Genomic DNA, 16,464 nt, shown 5'->3' on the forward strand with positions numbered 1-16,464 from the left:
AAATTTAAATGTGTGGTAAAATTTGCAGAAAAATTCCATATTTCAAAAACATCTCATTTGATGAAGAGTGGTCAAACTTTTGCATATGTACAATGTACAGTTGCAATGTGTTAAAGCTTTTATATGCAACTGAATTCAGAAGTGAACAGTCAGAGTCATTATGATGTACATAGATAAAAGATACAATTTAAAAAGATAAAAGAAAAAGGGTTCAGTTGCAAAACCGGACCAAAGAAAGGACATAGAAGATAAGACAAGGCATGGGGCATTTAGATCAGTTAGCCACAACCCCACCCACAAAAACAGCTCTGTAGTTGGTTTCCAAATTTGCAGTGGTTTCCTGTAGATAAAGATCCCTGAGCTAACAGTAACAGAGTTCATCATCAGGTAAATAGTGTTTTGTTTCTCTCTATTTCGTTTGATTCCATTATTCAAAAGATGTAAAACATTTCTATTGCCAAACTACTGCTTTTGTGTGTATGTATGTGTGTGTATGAGTGAATATGTGTGTGTGCATGTTAAAATATAATCAGCTTACTAATTTGGTAATAAATGTATTTATTATTTAGATCTGAGTGCACTGTGATGCGAGTGAATGTGATCTGATGACTGAATGATTGTGAGATGTTCTTCCTGTTACAGGCCGTCCTCTTACAATCCTGAAACACACACTCTTGCCAAGGAAAACGCTTAACTCACCCCAACTAAGGCCTAAATTATACCAGTAAGTTCTAAGCTCATCCTTGTTCAATTCTCAATTTATTTATATTTAGTACAAAACTTTATTCCTTTTAAGTTCTACAATCATCTCTTTTAAGTCCTAAATTTATTTTATAGTTAAGTCCTAAATGTTTATCTAATGCTACTTTTGAACTGCTTATGCAATTATATATACATTTGTTCTCTCTTAAGGTTATATAAAGTAATTTTCACTTAGAAAATCAGCATAACAAAAATTAGATTTGACCAGGAGCACCTAAGCTTTTGCTTACAATACGATGCACAAAACAACCATAAAAATGTAAGAAGAAATACAAATAAAAAATATACAAGAAGTATTGATTTTCTGTTTTCGTTAGTATCCAATATCTGGGTTAAATCAATATTATATTATGTTATATTAAATGCTCTGCTGATGGAATTGAACAAATCTATGTGATGACCGGAGTGCAGAGAGATGTCAGGAACCTGTTCACAATATCTCAGCTACTTTAATGAAAGCAGTGATTACTTTCCTGCAATCGTGTTTATTTATATTTATTCTAATGATAAACAGTGTTTTTACTAACACTAACTGCTGAGATGAAGTTTTATACAATTGGCATAGGTACAAATTGTGCAATACAGCATGTATGTATATTGCCTTGCTAGTAAATGTCATATTTTTAATTGTGAATTTGCCATTTTCATGCATTGCATATATTATTCAAATATCGTTAACTCATTTCACAGAGTTTTTCCTGAAGAAAAATGAAGACAACTGGATTGTGAGATTAGACTAGATCAGTGCATTAGACGTTACTTTTAGTGGTAAATTTTGTTTGATTTTATTGACTTTTATTTCAACTTGTCCATCCGTCATCACAAGATATTATCAATACAATAAAAATCATTAATTAATTCAGTCATTCACTTTTGGTCATTAACAGCTTCAACAGCTTGTGTTCAGGATGGCCAGCCATGTTATACCTGTTGAAAACACAAGAAACGGCTTCACCATCTTCACCCATGTGATCCCCACCACAAACAGCTCCAGGGGGGCTCCAGGAAGTCTCCACTCTCAGAGAGCCGAAAGCACTGGGGGTAAGAGGGGTACAAACACAGCTCTGGTATGAAAATACAGATACAAACAAAAATGATTTTGTTTGTTAAAGACATACAAATACAAATAAGATTGTCTCTGAACACCTCGTCTTGTTCTCCACAGACTGTCCAGATACTAATTGGGATTGTGACCTATTTGTTTGGCATTGTGTCAGCAGTCCACTTTAACACCATATCTGGCTACAGTAACATGAGCCGCTGGGGATCAATGATCGTATGTCCACTTTGTGTTGTTTTTCTGACCCTGGATGCTTTGATTCTTACTTGTATAAAAATTATAGGGGGATATTATAATGCCCTTGTAAAACTCTTATTAGGCCTATCCAGCCAGTAGTTGGCATTTAATAGGTAGTTTAATACTTTGATAAAAAGTAAAGTTATTAAGTAGTAACTGAGGTGAAACATTTTCCTGAGCACATTCATTTGTATATCATACAGTATTACTTAAGCCAAGACCCGAAATTAACTCTCTATTGCCCGATGTTGCCTCAAGTTATAAGTTATGACATCATAATAGTTATTACAATAAAAGGGTTAATGGTAAAAAGGAATAGTTTTAACAAGCCAACAAAATGCCTCGTCACCGTGTCATTTGGTGGACTTTTTATTTCCATGAGAGCATGACTAAAGTTTCAACACCCACATTTAAATTACATGTTGACCTGCTAATAGAAAATAAGTTTACACATCCTCTACAGTGAAGTGAAGTTTAGTGAAGAATTTCTGTAGAAATCAACAACATGTGTAATTTGATTAGGGGAGCCCAAACTTTTGCATACACGTTCTTGCAAAGTGAAGCACATTTTAAACCAGAAGTGATAACTGCACCACATGAGGTGCGCATACAAATTTCCATTTTGAACTTGTTTTTGTTTATTTAATAAATTTTACTGATTTCAGCATACGTGTTTTACAAGTGCCATCAGTTGTGTCAGGAAAAAGAAAGTCATCTCTGATTAATTAAAAATGACTAGTTTGATGTTTTACATAAAATATTGTTTCACAATGTTGCATCATATTAACATGGTTTCTTTGAAAATAACAAAAATAAAATTAATCAGCATTTTTTAAGTGTTTCTGTGTGTTTTAAGGATCAACAAATTATATAGTTAGTTTCATTCCAAATATTTAAATAAAAAAAAATCATGACACATTTATGATAATGAAATGACACACACATATGTCATTTCATTGTTGCACAATGTTGCCTCAAGGCAACACCCCTAAACATTCTTTAAAAATGTTTTTGATTTTAATAATTAGGTCCATTTTTGCATCATTTAAACATAACATAGTATGAGTGTTATTAAGCATAGTATAACAGTGTTAAGACTAAAACAACAAGCTTTTGTTGCAGTTTCATATTTTATGTTCAGTGATAAACATTCCCAAGTAAAATTGAAGTAACAGTTACTGTGTTGTGAATGTGGGCTACTCTAATGCCACCGCCTCTCCAGTGTTGTGCTAAAGATTATGAAGTACAAAAATAAAATAAATCCTGGAAATGCTTAATTCAGCTTAGTTACTGCTAAATAATGTAGTAATGAGCAGCCAGTTAATCAGTATTTATTGCTTATTGACTATTCACCAGCTATTGGCTTGATAAGGATTCATAGGGGTGCAAAAATGGACACTGAAAATGATGTTCAAAGATTACAATTATAATGCCCACATAAAAACGTGTACTTCACTTTAGATAAAGCTAAATAATGTAGTACTGAGAAGTCAGTGAATTACCAACTACTGGAGTCTAATTCTTGGGGTCCTCTGTGTTTTCTATGACAGTATATCAGCTCTGGTGCTCTGACAGTCGCCGCAGCGAACCAACCTCATTCATTTGTGGTATGTAAAAAAACTAAGCAAATTCCCTACAGAGACCACAATTAAATATGACATTTTCTGCTATTTAGTAGTGCACAATTTCTATTTATTTGCTAAATGTAACATTTTGGAGAAAAAATAAAATAAAACATAAAATGTATATAAGTTTATTGTCAGTATTTGATGTGTTATTTACACTTATTTACACTACAATCAATACAATTTATACAACCATATAGCCAAATTAAAGAGATTTTTTTCTAGAATGACAAAGAAAACTGGACATGGTTTGGGAAATGACTGATTTACAAATGTAGCATGTGTAGCAGTCTGGAGTTTCTCCAGCAGAGGATTTAAGTCACTTGTGTGCATTGTTTAAAAAGAAGAAACAGCCACAAAGGCACAAACTTTCATAACTTTCAGGTGTGTCAGGTGTGTTTGTTGTGTTTATGACTTAGTATTGTATCATCATTATTGGGACAGAACTGTGTATCTTTATTTTTGTTTTGCATTTTTTGACATAACTAGGTGAGTTTTACATCGTGTAATATTCCAAAATTACTTAGAATAATACATTTTTCCATTAACATCTATTACAATTTAAGATTTTTTTTCCTTCTCCTTTAAAGTTCATTTTTTTGGAGATGCAAAGTTTTGTTTAAGTATGTTATGATACAAAATATCAAAGTGTAGGGTGTAGAAACAAATGTAAAGTTGTATCGAGAATAATACTAGAATTTTATCTTGGCACCCTGAAACAAAATCTAACAGAATTAGAGATTCACATCTCTAGTAAATACAGGTAAACAGCCATAAAGGCCATCACAAAATGTACACCACAGATACTATTTATATATTTACAACAATACAAACCAGGAGGGGTGTGAGAGATCTGGCAGCAGAGACTGTAACTCATCTGTTGATACAGGTTTTCTTGTCCTCTCTCTAGTCCTTCTTCAATGGTCAGCTCTCACCACAGAGGTGCTGGTCCACTGTCAACCTAGCAGTGGCACTGATGTATATGATATACTCCTACCAGCACCACACACACTACCATGTCAGACTCAGTGCTGTGCTGAGAATGGACCACCACCCCAATAATAACTGGACAACAGTGGTCCTGTGGTCAGGAATTGACCAGTGATTAATGAGGTAGGAGGGTGATAAACAGTGCTGCTCTATGAACTGTTCTGTTTCTCCTCTTGTGTAGGTGAGAAGCTCCCTGGTGATGAATATAATCAGTGCTGTGGCTGCAGGAGTAGCCATCGGTCTGCTGTCTATCGACATGACTCCTTATTTATATTATCACTTTGACTTTCAGGTGAGGGAAATCTGAGGACTTTTAACTGCTGTCATGTTTTTTTTTTAATTCCCTTTACTAAAACAGAGCTGATTTTCTTGACTAGGTTTGATGCTTCTCTGATTTTCTAGCATTTGGTTTATTAGAGCGTCCATCAGGAAACAGCATTTGCCTAGTTGCTTCAGATAAAACATATAGGCTACCTGTCAGTTGGCCCTGCTTTTCCTCAAGGAGTGTCCCTGGAATGGAATATAAGTACGGAATAAAATCTTTTGTGCAATTCATAGTCTTATGGTGTTTGGAGTGTGTCGCGTGGAATCAGTGGAGTGCTGCTGGTTTTCTCTGTGCTTCAGTTCATTGTCTCCATCTGCACTTCTGTATTCGCCTGCAAAGCCACCTGCACAGCCTGCTGCGCTGGAGCGCCGGTCAGTAAGATGCTGCCTCCAATATATACTACATAATATGAAATAAATACAGTGTGAGTGTCTGTTGTTCTCTTGTTCACTCAACACCACGTGTTCTCAGATATTTGACTTTTCTTCCTTTAGTGCTGTAAGTGAGCAGCCACACATTATTTAATGATTATTTATCACTGATCTGAGTGCACTGTGATGCGAGTGAAGGTGACTGTGTTTAAATGATGAGATGTTCTTTCCGTTACAGGCCGTGTTTATCATCAGCAATCCTGAAACACACAGTCTGGCTGAGGAGAACGCTTAACTCGCCATAAATTTGAAAAAAAAAATCTAAGTTTAATACTGTAAAGTTCTAAGTTCATCTCTGTTCAATTCCAAATTAATTTATGTTTAGTACAAAACTTTATTTCTCTTAAGTTCTAAATTTAAGCTCTACATTTATTTCTACCAAGTCCTAATTTTATTGTTCTGTTAAATCAAAATTTAATTTTCCTGTTAAGTCCTCAATGTATTTCTGTTTAGTTCTAAATGTATTTCTCTTAAGTTCTAAATTTGTTTTTTATTAAGGTTCAATTTTATTTTTCTATTAAGTTCCAAAGTTATTTTTGTTAAGCCCTAAATATATTTGTGTTAAGTTTTAAATTTAACTTCTAAATTAAGTTCTGTCCTACATTTTTCATAGCATAACATTAGAATAAATACAAATAAATGTAAATGCAGTAAAAATGTGCCATATTTAGTAAGTTATAAATATGTTGAGAGAATACAGCTAGAAAGAACACAGGTTTGGTTCTTTAGTGAATTAATTATTTGTTTATTTGTATTTATTGTACTCTTTTTGTGTACAAATAAACACTTGCTGTCCAGATAAACAGCTTTACAAATCTTTTTCTTCACACTTCTGCACAGTGCTGTATATTCACTGTTTATACTGCTTACTCTGTACATATTGTATATTGTTGCTCCCCATAAAAACAAATATCAATGTTTGACTTGGGGAGGCCTGGCTAGTGGGTGGAACTGGAAATGGCAACACTGGGGAAATAATTGGTGCAGCGACATTTGCAGAAAAATGCCATATTTCAGTGTGTTCTCTGTAGATGCTGGGCCCAATCTGATTTCACTAAGAAAATCAGCAACGCATAATTTGACCAGGAGTGTAAACTTTTTCATATGTTTAATGTACAGTTGCAATATTTTTAAAGTGTTTATATGCAACTGACTCCAGAAGTGAGTGGGCAGAGTCATTATGTTGTATATAAATAAAAGATACAATTAGTTCAGCTGTAAAATCAGAACAAAGAAGAACGTAAAATATAAGACAAAGTAAGCTGCATTTAGCTCAATCAGCCACAGCCCCCTCCCACAAAAAGCGCTCTGTATTACTTTCCAAACCCTGCAGTGGTTTCTTCCAGATGCAGAGCACTGAACTAAGAGCAGCAGACTTCAACTTCAGGTAAATAGTATTTTTAGTATGTTTTGTTATAGTTCTAATATTATTCTAAAAAAGTTTCTAGTGCTGATAGATTGTGTGTGTGTGTGCATGTATCAAATCAAAATACTTTTTTGCTAACAAATATCTTTATTATTTCAGTCAGCAAACTATGGTTGTAAAGTGATTTCATTTTGAAATTTTAGAACTTAAAAAATGTGAAATACTTTTTTATAAAAAAAAAAACAAGTCCTAAAATTATTTCCTTTAACTATCCTATGAGATAAAAAATGACATTCTTGTTGGGAAAAGCCTCCTGAGAATGTTTTTAATCTTTTTTAATGCCTCTTTATGTTAAAGTTTTAACAGAAAAACAACAACAATAAACAACATTAGTCCAATTAATTTTGTTCATATAGTCTAATGCAAGAATTTGGGCACAACAGTAAAATTAAAATTTTGTTTATTTTCTAAGTGATACCTCCTCTACACACTGTATAGTACACGCTAATATTTGACAATTAATGCAAAACAAAACAATACAGTTTAACAAATATAATACCAGCTGTAATAATATAATGATGCTGCTAGAAATGAAACACAAGGTTTCACATTAATTTACCTAATATTTTTCTGTGGCCATGAGACCAGCCAACCAGACATGCTTTTCAGCATGTTACATTTAGTAGTTTGGACTGTACTTGGAATAGTTTTATTAAGAATGTCTGATAATGTAAAAGAAACTTTAGTCCGAAATGTGCGCACATTTAAACACATTTAAAATGTAAAAATGTACCATATCTACCATCAGGACAAAAAATACAAAGAGGAGATGGAATAAGGTGCATATGGTAGTATTGGAAGTTAAACAGGATATGTGGATAAAATTAAGATGAATAAGCTGGTGGTTAGGATTTTTAGAGGCCGATGTGATGTTCAGTTTGTCAATTGATCTGACCCTGAGCACTTTTTAGCTCTTTTCCCCCATTTAGTTTGTAGACCTAAAGGTTTATGTACAGCACTTAGCACAGATAAACTTTGAATACACAACCTCTAGTTCCTGTGCTAGCAGAAAATAGTTTATTTAATGGGTGTAAAGGTAAAGTGGAGCCCCAATGAATGCTGCATGCCTTCATGGCAGAGCAAAGGCAAAGTTAGAGAAACAATGAAAAACCTGGTATTCTATAAAATGCTTGTAAGTCTTGGAATATCTGAAGACCTGAATCAATAAAAATATCATCCAGAACATGTATTCCCTTTTGTTGGCATTGTGGAAAAAAGAATGGCTTGTTGGCAGTAAGTAATTTAAAATTATGAAAAATTGGGGAACACTTTTTTTGTGGTTTTGGTTAGTTTTTCTATTATCCACCATGTAAAGAGTAAGTCACTAATTAGTGGACCTTGCCTCAGTTTATATCGCTTTATAGGAATGTTTGAGTAGATGAGGCCTTGTAATCTGTACGGAACAGCCAGGCTTTCTTCAAGAGGCCCCCAGGGGGTTTGAGTATCTGGATTAAGCTAAACTGAAAAAGGACAAAGAACAAAGTAAGAATACAATGTGAAATTAAGATGAGAAAGTCCTCCATCTGCTTTTTTACACTCAAGGGTAGCAAGTTTAATTTGAGATCTCTTGCCTTTCCATAAATAGGCTGAGATACTAGATTGGAGTTCGTCCCAGAAACTTAAAGAAAGAGACGATGGAATCATAGAACTTTCTTAGAACTTAGAAATTGTCTCTAGGAAGAATATTAGATATTACTACTTATACACGAGTTCGAAGAGTATTAGGTAAATGACTACAGTCCCTCAAATCATCACAGATTCTAGCAAATATCTGGGTAAAGGTTTTCTTAACTGTAAATTGGAGGGATGAATAAATTTCAACCCCAAGGTTCCTAAAGTGATGTATTACAGGGAAAGTTAAAGATAGATTTGTCTCTCTCTTATGGCATCATTTAAAGGGAGAAGCGCACCTCATATTGACCTCATAGCCAGAGGGACTGCAAAACATATCCAAAATGGAGAGCACATAAGGAAATGTTTAAGGAACATTATTAAGGTAAAGCAAAATGTTATCAGCATCTAAAGTGATGTGATGAATATTATTAATGGTGATTGGCATAAAGTGGGGATAGCCAAACTGCTTGGGCCAGGACCTCAAGTGACAAAGCAAATAAGAGAGGAGAGAGTGGACAGCCTTGCCTAGAGCCACGAGAAACTGAAAACGGAGGTGAGCATTTATTACCTGCTATTACTACAGCAGAAGGGTTGGCATACAGAGTTTTGACCAGTTTAATGAAATTAAGATCCAGTTCCATTATTTCAAGCACAAACCATGAAAAACACCCCTGTGTAGTCTGTCAAATGCTTACTCTGCATCTGAAGAGACAGCAGCACAAGGAGTAAGTATATCATGCAGAAAACCAAGCATATGAAGAAGCCAACAACCATTGTCAGAAGCAAGTGGGGCTCAGTCATGCTGGAACAGAAAAGGTCTTCCCCAAACTGTTCACACAAAGTTAGAAGCATACAATTGTCCAAAATGTCTTGTTATACTGAATATTTTAATGCAGATTTTAATTACTGTGTATTTGCCCAATTTAACACAAAAATTACAATAAAACATAAAATGTGGCCTTTAATATTATATAATATTTAATATTAACATTAGTTACATTTTATCTGTTCATATATGGTAACTCAGGAAATAAATAGAAATTGTGCACTGAATTCTATAAAAAATTACATACAAACAACTACAGATGTGTTCTCTGTAGAGGATATGTTAACTTGCATGCAATTTGACCAGTGGTATTCAAACTTTTCATATAACTGTATTCTTTTTTTACCGAAAATCACATTGTTAGTATTACAAACAAGGCTCTATTATATTTCAGTGTATTTCCTCCTTTTTGACAAAGTAAAGAATAGATGACCATGATCTGGATCTTTCTGTGAGCTATTGTGTTTCCAATCACTGTATTAAAGAAGCTCCACACAGCCCTTATTGTTAGATGCACTGTGATAATTTCAAATCACCTTTCACACTTATTTATCTGTTTTATCAGAGTAAAAATAAAAGGCGACTGAAGTGTGAAGTACTGTTCTATTTGTGTGCTTGCTTTCTAAAATGTGACACACAGGTTATTAGATCATATCAAATCATATCATAGATTGCATATCAAAGTAAATATGATATTACATTGAGACAAATAAATATCAAGGACAATATTGAAGAAATTGGGTCAGATTCATAATACGTACCACAACATTTACCGATTTACCATTAGTAAATAGCATAGCAGTAACACGCTTCCTCATTCATACATAATCACAGGCAAACTTTACCACTTGTGCAATGTGAGACACTGCTGTGCTTTTACCTCATTCGCTTGCACTACAATTCATCACCCAACACAATCCTGCAATAAATAACACCTGAACCATCACTCTGGCTGTAATTTACCCCGATAAGAAGCTGAACTGAATGAAATTAGATTTTCAACAGTGTTTCTTAACATGCTTGCAAATAATCAACAAATTGCATGTTCACCCACTCAGCTGACTTACTGCTGCATGTTTTGGACTGAACATTTAACTTTCTAACTTTTTTTGTTGATTTTGTTGTAAGAAATGCAAATATAGGTGTCACAGAGCAAGATATTATCAACAGTTTTATCTCACACTTTCAGCTGATATCATATTTTGTATGGCACTTCTTCACACATCAAACTCAATGCTTCCCAACCTGCCCCCCATGTGTGTGAAAAAATGATTTTCCTCATAATAAATGAAGAGTAATTTGACATGTTGAGATTCTAATTACCTGTTAAAATAGATTTTATTGCAAGCAGTTTCAGCATTTACTCCTTTTTTTTGTTAATGTACACATGTGAAAATAACAAATAATGTGAAATTTTACTTGTCAACATTTAAAATTTACTAGTGGACTTTTAATTTTCACATATGTACATTGCTGATATCAAGATTTAAATATTTTCTAGTTGAAATTTAATTTTCACTTGTGGTGAATTTGTGAGTTCTGATTAAACGCAACAACAATGTAAGTTCTGACATTAGGCAAATTGTCATTTCCTCTGTAGATGCCATGTAAGTACTCATACTGTGGGTGATTGTGCACCTCAGTTACAATTAAAATGTTTGTAACACTTTCTATGAATAACGTCTTTTACAATCTATGAACACATTCATAAGGCATTGTAATGGCATTGTAATTGAACAGTAATAACACAGAAGTTGTTGGAGGAGCACTAAGCAGCTGCTTATGTCACTAAGGTAGAGCTGATAGCCCTCAGACCTCTATGCTGTTAGTTATAGTAACTAGTCAGTGAGTGCAATTTGGCAGCAATAAAAAAGTGATGTATTCTTTTTAAATGTTTATATTTTATTTCTGTGGAAACTTTGTCCAGTATTCTTCGAAATTAGTGCAAGGACGGTTCTACAATAAACAATAAAGTATTCCAACTTTAGATATTTACAAGTATTATGTTATGATCTATTTAAACACAAGACATGAATTGTGATAGTAATAAGTTAAATATATACAAAATCATAATTAATAGGGTTCTTTCTATTGGGAGGTGTCTGCCCCAAACCATTTTTACTCCATAGGCAGAGCATTATTTTAGCCATGCCCCTGCAGGAAGTGAGGCTGCATCCCTGTCCCTCGTGGCCACATTGTGAGAGGTTAGATCCCATTGTTTTAAAGTAAATGTGTCCTGAAGTCTGAAAATCAGTGTGAAACATTAGAAACTGTCAAAGAAACATACTTTCTGGAGTTTTCTTGTGTTTTTTTTTGGAAACATTCTTGTGCTTTCATAAAAACATATGATTTATGTGTGCACAACTGTTCAAAGTTGTGTTTGCTAGTCATATACTGGCTAGCATTGTTAAGTTGTTGCAGACTTAAACCCCTGGAGACTCCATTGCATGATTTTTTAAAATTATTATTAATAATTGACATTTATTGATGTTTGGTAGTTGTTTATAAGCATTTTAATTCTTCCAGTACCATAATATTTACCACAGAACAAGTGAGAATATTCACTGTTCATACTTGGGAAAATTTCCATCTTTCAATGCCGGAAAATCAGATTCAATTCAGTAAATTTCCATAAGAAATTCTTCTTTTATTCTTCTTTTTATTGCCATTAGATTTCATACAGGTCTGTGTTCAGGATGGCCTCCAGTTTTGTACCTGTTGTGAACACAAGAAATGGCTTCACCATCGTAACCCAAGTGGTTCCAGGAGGAACAGAGCAATATGGCCTCGGGACTGGAGGTGGAGTCTCCACACGACACTCAGTTAATAAACAAGACTCAGTTACTAAACTTCTGAAAGGAGAGCCGAAGGCACTGGGGGTAAGACAGTTCTGGTGTAGTTTTCTTAATAGTCACACTGGGCATGTTTACACTTTGCTCTGATTGTCTCATGTTTTCCATAGACTGTCCAGATAATGATCGGGATCATGATGTTATTGTTTGGTGTTGTTAAAACGGCCCACTTTCCAAGTGTGGGTGTCGTCAGTGGCGTCACCTACTGGGGATCATGTATAGTAGGTTATCTTTTCGTAGCCTTCATATTCCTATAGGATTGTGTTTTCCATTCAAATTTGATAAACACAGAAAAAATCTCATTTTCCTTCTTTCCTTCTTCTTCTTCTTCTTCTTTTTATGCCAGTATATCACCTCAGGTGCTTTGTGTGTTGCTGCAGACAAGAAAACTAAACCTTCTTTAGTAAGTAAACACAGAATGTAGGGTATTTTTAAACACATTAGTGACACTTCATTGTTAATTAATATGCTTGGAAAGACAATGGCTAATTCTATTCCATAATAAGTTTGCACTCAATTACTCAATGGCCACTTTATCAGAAACCCCTCTATTGTAGCTCCACCTTGCTGGTTAGACTGTAGCTCATCTGTTGATGCCCACTGTGCTTCTAATAATGTGGTCAGTGAGTGTGCTTTAAACATGTAAAATGAATTTTAATGTTCTAGTAGTTAATAGGAATGCTTATACTCTGTCGTAACTTTGCCACATGTTATGCTGTTGTCTGTTTCTCCTCTTGTGTAGGTGAGAAGCTCCCTGGCGATGAACATAATCAGCGCTGTGGCTGCAGTAGCAGCCATCGTTCTGCTGTCGTTTGACATTGCCATACGTTATTCATATTGTTACAGATGTTTCTACAGAGACCCTGAAGTGTGTGAAGTTTCCATCTGATTGTGTGTCTCTTAAGTAAAATAGCTCTAGATGTGCAGTATTGATCTGATCCAATTCAATAGTGTATATTAGTCCTATAGTTTAACTGCCAAATTGTGTCAATGTAATATTCTTTATTCATCTGAAAGTGATGTATACAATTTGAATTGAGAATCTCAGCATACAGTCGTCTGCAAAATTTGAACACCCTTAAAATAAGTTAACACAGGCACAATTACTGTTTATTTGCTGAATTTAACACATTAAAATGTGGGCTGTGCATTTTTTTTCCAAATATTTTAAACACAGCAATGAATAGAATTTGTGTGCTAAAATCTGAAATTAAAAGACATATTTAAGGCTGTTCTCTGTAGAGGATGTGTGAACTTATTTTATATCAAATAAGTTAACACCCTTAAAATGTTAAATTATTTTTAATTTGATTTAATTAAAAAATAAAGGGATGTTCAAACTTTGCCTGCTATTAGATCTTATTTTTGAGTTCATTAAGCCAAACTTAATACCAGATAATTCACTCAACCATGTTTCTTAACCCTTGTGTGTTGTTTGTGTTTTTGTTAATCAGTGGTCTGGTGGACCCACCACATTATTGGTTTAATATAAATCAATACAGCCATAACAATTTAGGTAAAAATACCATACGTTTAAAATATCACAAGTGCCCAGCATAGGGTTCTTCTTTGGCAGCTGTAGCCAGTCAGCAGCCTGTCCATGTCATCCACCCTCACGCACACACACACACACACATACACACATATACAAACACATACACACCCAGACACACACACTAACAACAGGCCATGTAGGAGAAGGACAGAGTGAAGAGACTCAGCACCTCCACACTTTTATTCCCCCCGGTTCAACCCACATGTGTAATATAAATGTGTAGGGGGTGGACAGTGTGAAGTCACTGAAAATGTGTTATTTCACACACCAATCTGGCATAACATTGTGACCACCTCCTTGTTTCTATGCTCATTGTTCATTTTATCAGCTCCACTTACTATATAGGTGAACTTTGTAGTTCTACAATTACAGACTGTAGTCCATCTGTTTCTCTGCATACTTTGTTAGCCCCCTTTTACCCTGTTCTTCAGTGGTCAGAACCCCCATGGACCCTCACAGAGCAGGTACTATTTGGGTGGTGGATCATTCTCAGCACTGCAGTAACACTGACGTGGTGGTGGTGTGTTAGTGTGTTTTGTGCTGGTCTGAGTGGATCAGACACAGCAGTGTTTTTAAACACCTCAGTGTCACTGCTGGACTGAGAATAGTCCACCAACCGAAAACATCCAGCCAACAGCGTCCTGTGGGCAGCGTCCTGTGACCACTGATGAAGGACTAGAGGATGACCAACACAAACTGTGCAGCAGCAGATGAGCTATCGTCTCTGACTTTACATCTACAAGGTGGACTGACAAGGTAGGAGTGTCTAATAGAGTGGACAGTGAGTGGACACAGTGTTTAAAAACTCCAGCAGCACTGCTGTGTCTGATCCACTCGCACCAGCACAACACACCCTAACACACCACCACCACATCAGTGTTACTGCAGAAAATGAGCAAAGGCCAAGGAATCTGAGGTTGAAATAATAATAAATCGTACCATTTTTTCTTTTGGTAGACACTGAAAATAGGTCCCACAGACCTGAACACCACACAAGGCTTGATTTGATATTTCTTTCACTCAAATTACTGTCATTGGGTATTTTATTAATTCACAAATATTCACAATCTTCATGCTGATTGGAAATCTTCAGTAAATTTATTTCACTGCATGCTTTCATTGATCCCAGGCTGTTTTAGGTACTTATTTTCATCAGAGATTTAATGTTCATGTGACAGATCTGTCATCTAACATTGGGTTCAGCTTAGTGGAAAATGGACTCTTTCAGCAGTTAACAGGTAAATGTTTTTCAGGAACAGTCAGCTGGAATCAGCGGAGTGCTGCTGGTGTTCTCTCTGCTCGAGTTCATCATCTCCATCTGCACTTCTGCATTTGCCTGCAAAGCCACTTGCTGTGCTGAATCTCCGGTCAGTGAGACTAAATATTTGTTGTGTTTTTAAATACAGGGTGATTCAAAAAAGTTTCATCTGAACTTGTAAATCATTACAGAACAATGCAGTAAGTGTAAATGGTTTAATTGAGCATAAAGTTTATTATGTCATTGTACAAGTGCCCAATATGAACCTCCTCCAGCTGTACAGACAACATCAACGCCATAGTCAAATTCATCCCATACTGGATTGAGCTTGTCGGGTGTCACTGTACTAATGGCTCTTTCAATGCGATTTCGAAAATCATCCAGTGTTGTGGAACCAACAACAAATGCTTTGAGCTGTTGGAGGTTCACTGTCAATAAAAATCATGCTGCACAGTTATGACGGATTCACTCTTAGTGAAGTGAAGAATGCAAAACACTTTCTGCTCAGGGGTCTCCATCTCTGAAGAGACTGAAGAGAGCCATCTTCCGGTGACAGTAAGAAACTCTATGACCCTCCTCTTTCAATTGGTATGTGATTGGTTCCTAGGCGCCTCACGGTTGTAAAAATATGGTCCTTTGAAATCAGATGAATCTTTTTGAATCACCCTGTACTTTACTTTTTCTTTCTGTAGTGCTGTAAGTGAGCAGTCACACAGTTTTCATGTGATTTGACAACTGAATGATCATGAAATGTTCTTTCTCTTACAGGTCATGAGTGACATCAACAATCCTGAAGCACAGAATCTAGATGAAAATGTTTAAAATTTTAAAGGACATTTTAAAGGAGTAAAATATGTCTAAATTAATTTCATTTGTGCTGCAAATTTATGTTGGCTAAGTTCTGAAGTTACATTTCTTAAGTCTTATTTTTTCTCCTAAAATCCAAGGCTTAAATCATTTCTGTTAAGTCTTCAATTTTTCACTGCTAAAGTCTAGATACATTTCTCCTGAATTCTAAATTTAGCTATTTTATGTAATCACTGTTATGTGATTCCTTTCTTGCTTTTAAGTTTCTAACTTTCCAGTAATATATTTTTGATAAATCCTAAAGGTTTTTTTTGTAAAAAAAAATTTCACTCAAGTTCTAAATTGATAAAAAAGTTCATGGTAAAGTCCTACATTTCTGTCTGTTAAATGCTACATTTATTTTTATTAAGCTCTAAATTAAACTAATTATAGTTTAAAGACATCTAAACACAAACGAAATTTACCCACAAAATAACTAAAACCTCCACTAAAACCTCCAGCAGTTTCCTGCTGATAAATAAAGATTTCTTTATGTTTCCTTCTGTGTGGTTTGGTCCTGATATTATTCTAAAGACAAAACATTTCTAATGCTGATCTACTGTGTGTGTGCTTGTTTTGGACATTGGTGGGTGGATCGGTAGGTGTGTATGTGCACATGCTTCTGTGTGAACAAGTAAAAAAATGATGAGCTCACTA

General features: G+C 34.9%; 1 protein-coding gene and 1 long non-coding RNA gene across 2 annotated transcripts; both read left to right on the top strand.

Moving 5' to 3' along the window:
- The first annotated feature begins 214 nt into the window (after nt 1–214).
- Nucleotides 215–2,043, top strand: LOC118807586. Its single transcript, XR_005007235.1, has 4 exons — nt 215–387; nt 643–724; nt 1,650–1,829; nt 1,928–2,043. It is a non-coding gene; the product is annotated as an uncharacterized LOC118807586 (long non-coding RNA).
- A 4,735-nt stretch (nt 2,044–6,778) lies between these two features.
- Nucleotides 6,779–13,117, top strand: LOC118807587 (membrane-spanning 4-domains subfamily A member 15-like). Its single transcript, XM_036569623.1, has 5 exons — nt 6,779–6,817; nt 11,969–12,175; nt 12,259–12,369; nt 12,495–12,551; nt 12,891–13,117. Exons 2-5 carry the CDS (start codon nt 11,993–11,995, stop codon nt 13,035–13,037), a joined length of 498 nt encoding a protein of 165 aa, XP_036425516.1. The 5' UTR covers nt 6,779–6,817; nt 11,969–11,992; the 3' UTR covers nt 13,038–13,117.
- Nucleotides 13,118–16,464: the final 3,347 nt, after the last annotated feature.

Source organism: Colossoma macropomum, unplaced genomic scaffold (assembly GCF_904425465.1).
Source record: "Colossoma macropomum unplaced genomic scaffold, Colossoma_macropomum, whole genome shotgun sequence".
NCBI lineage: Eukaryota > Metazoa > Chordata > Actinopteri > Characiformes > Serrasalmidae > Colossoma > Colossoma macropomum.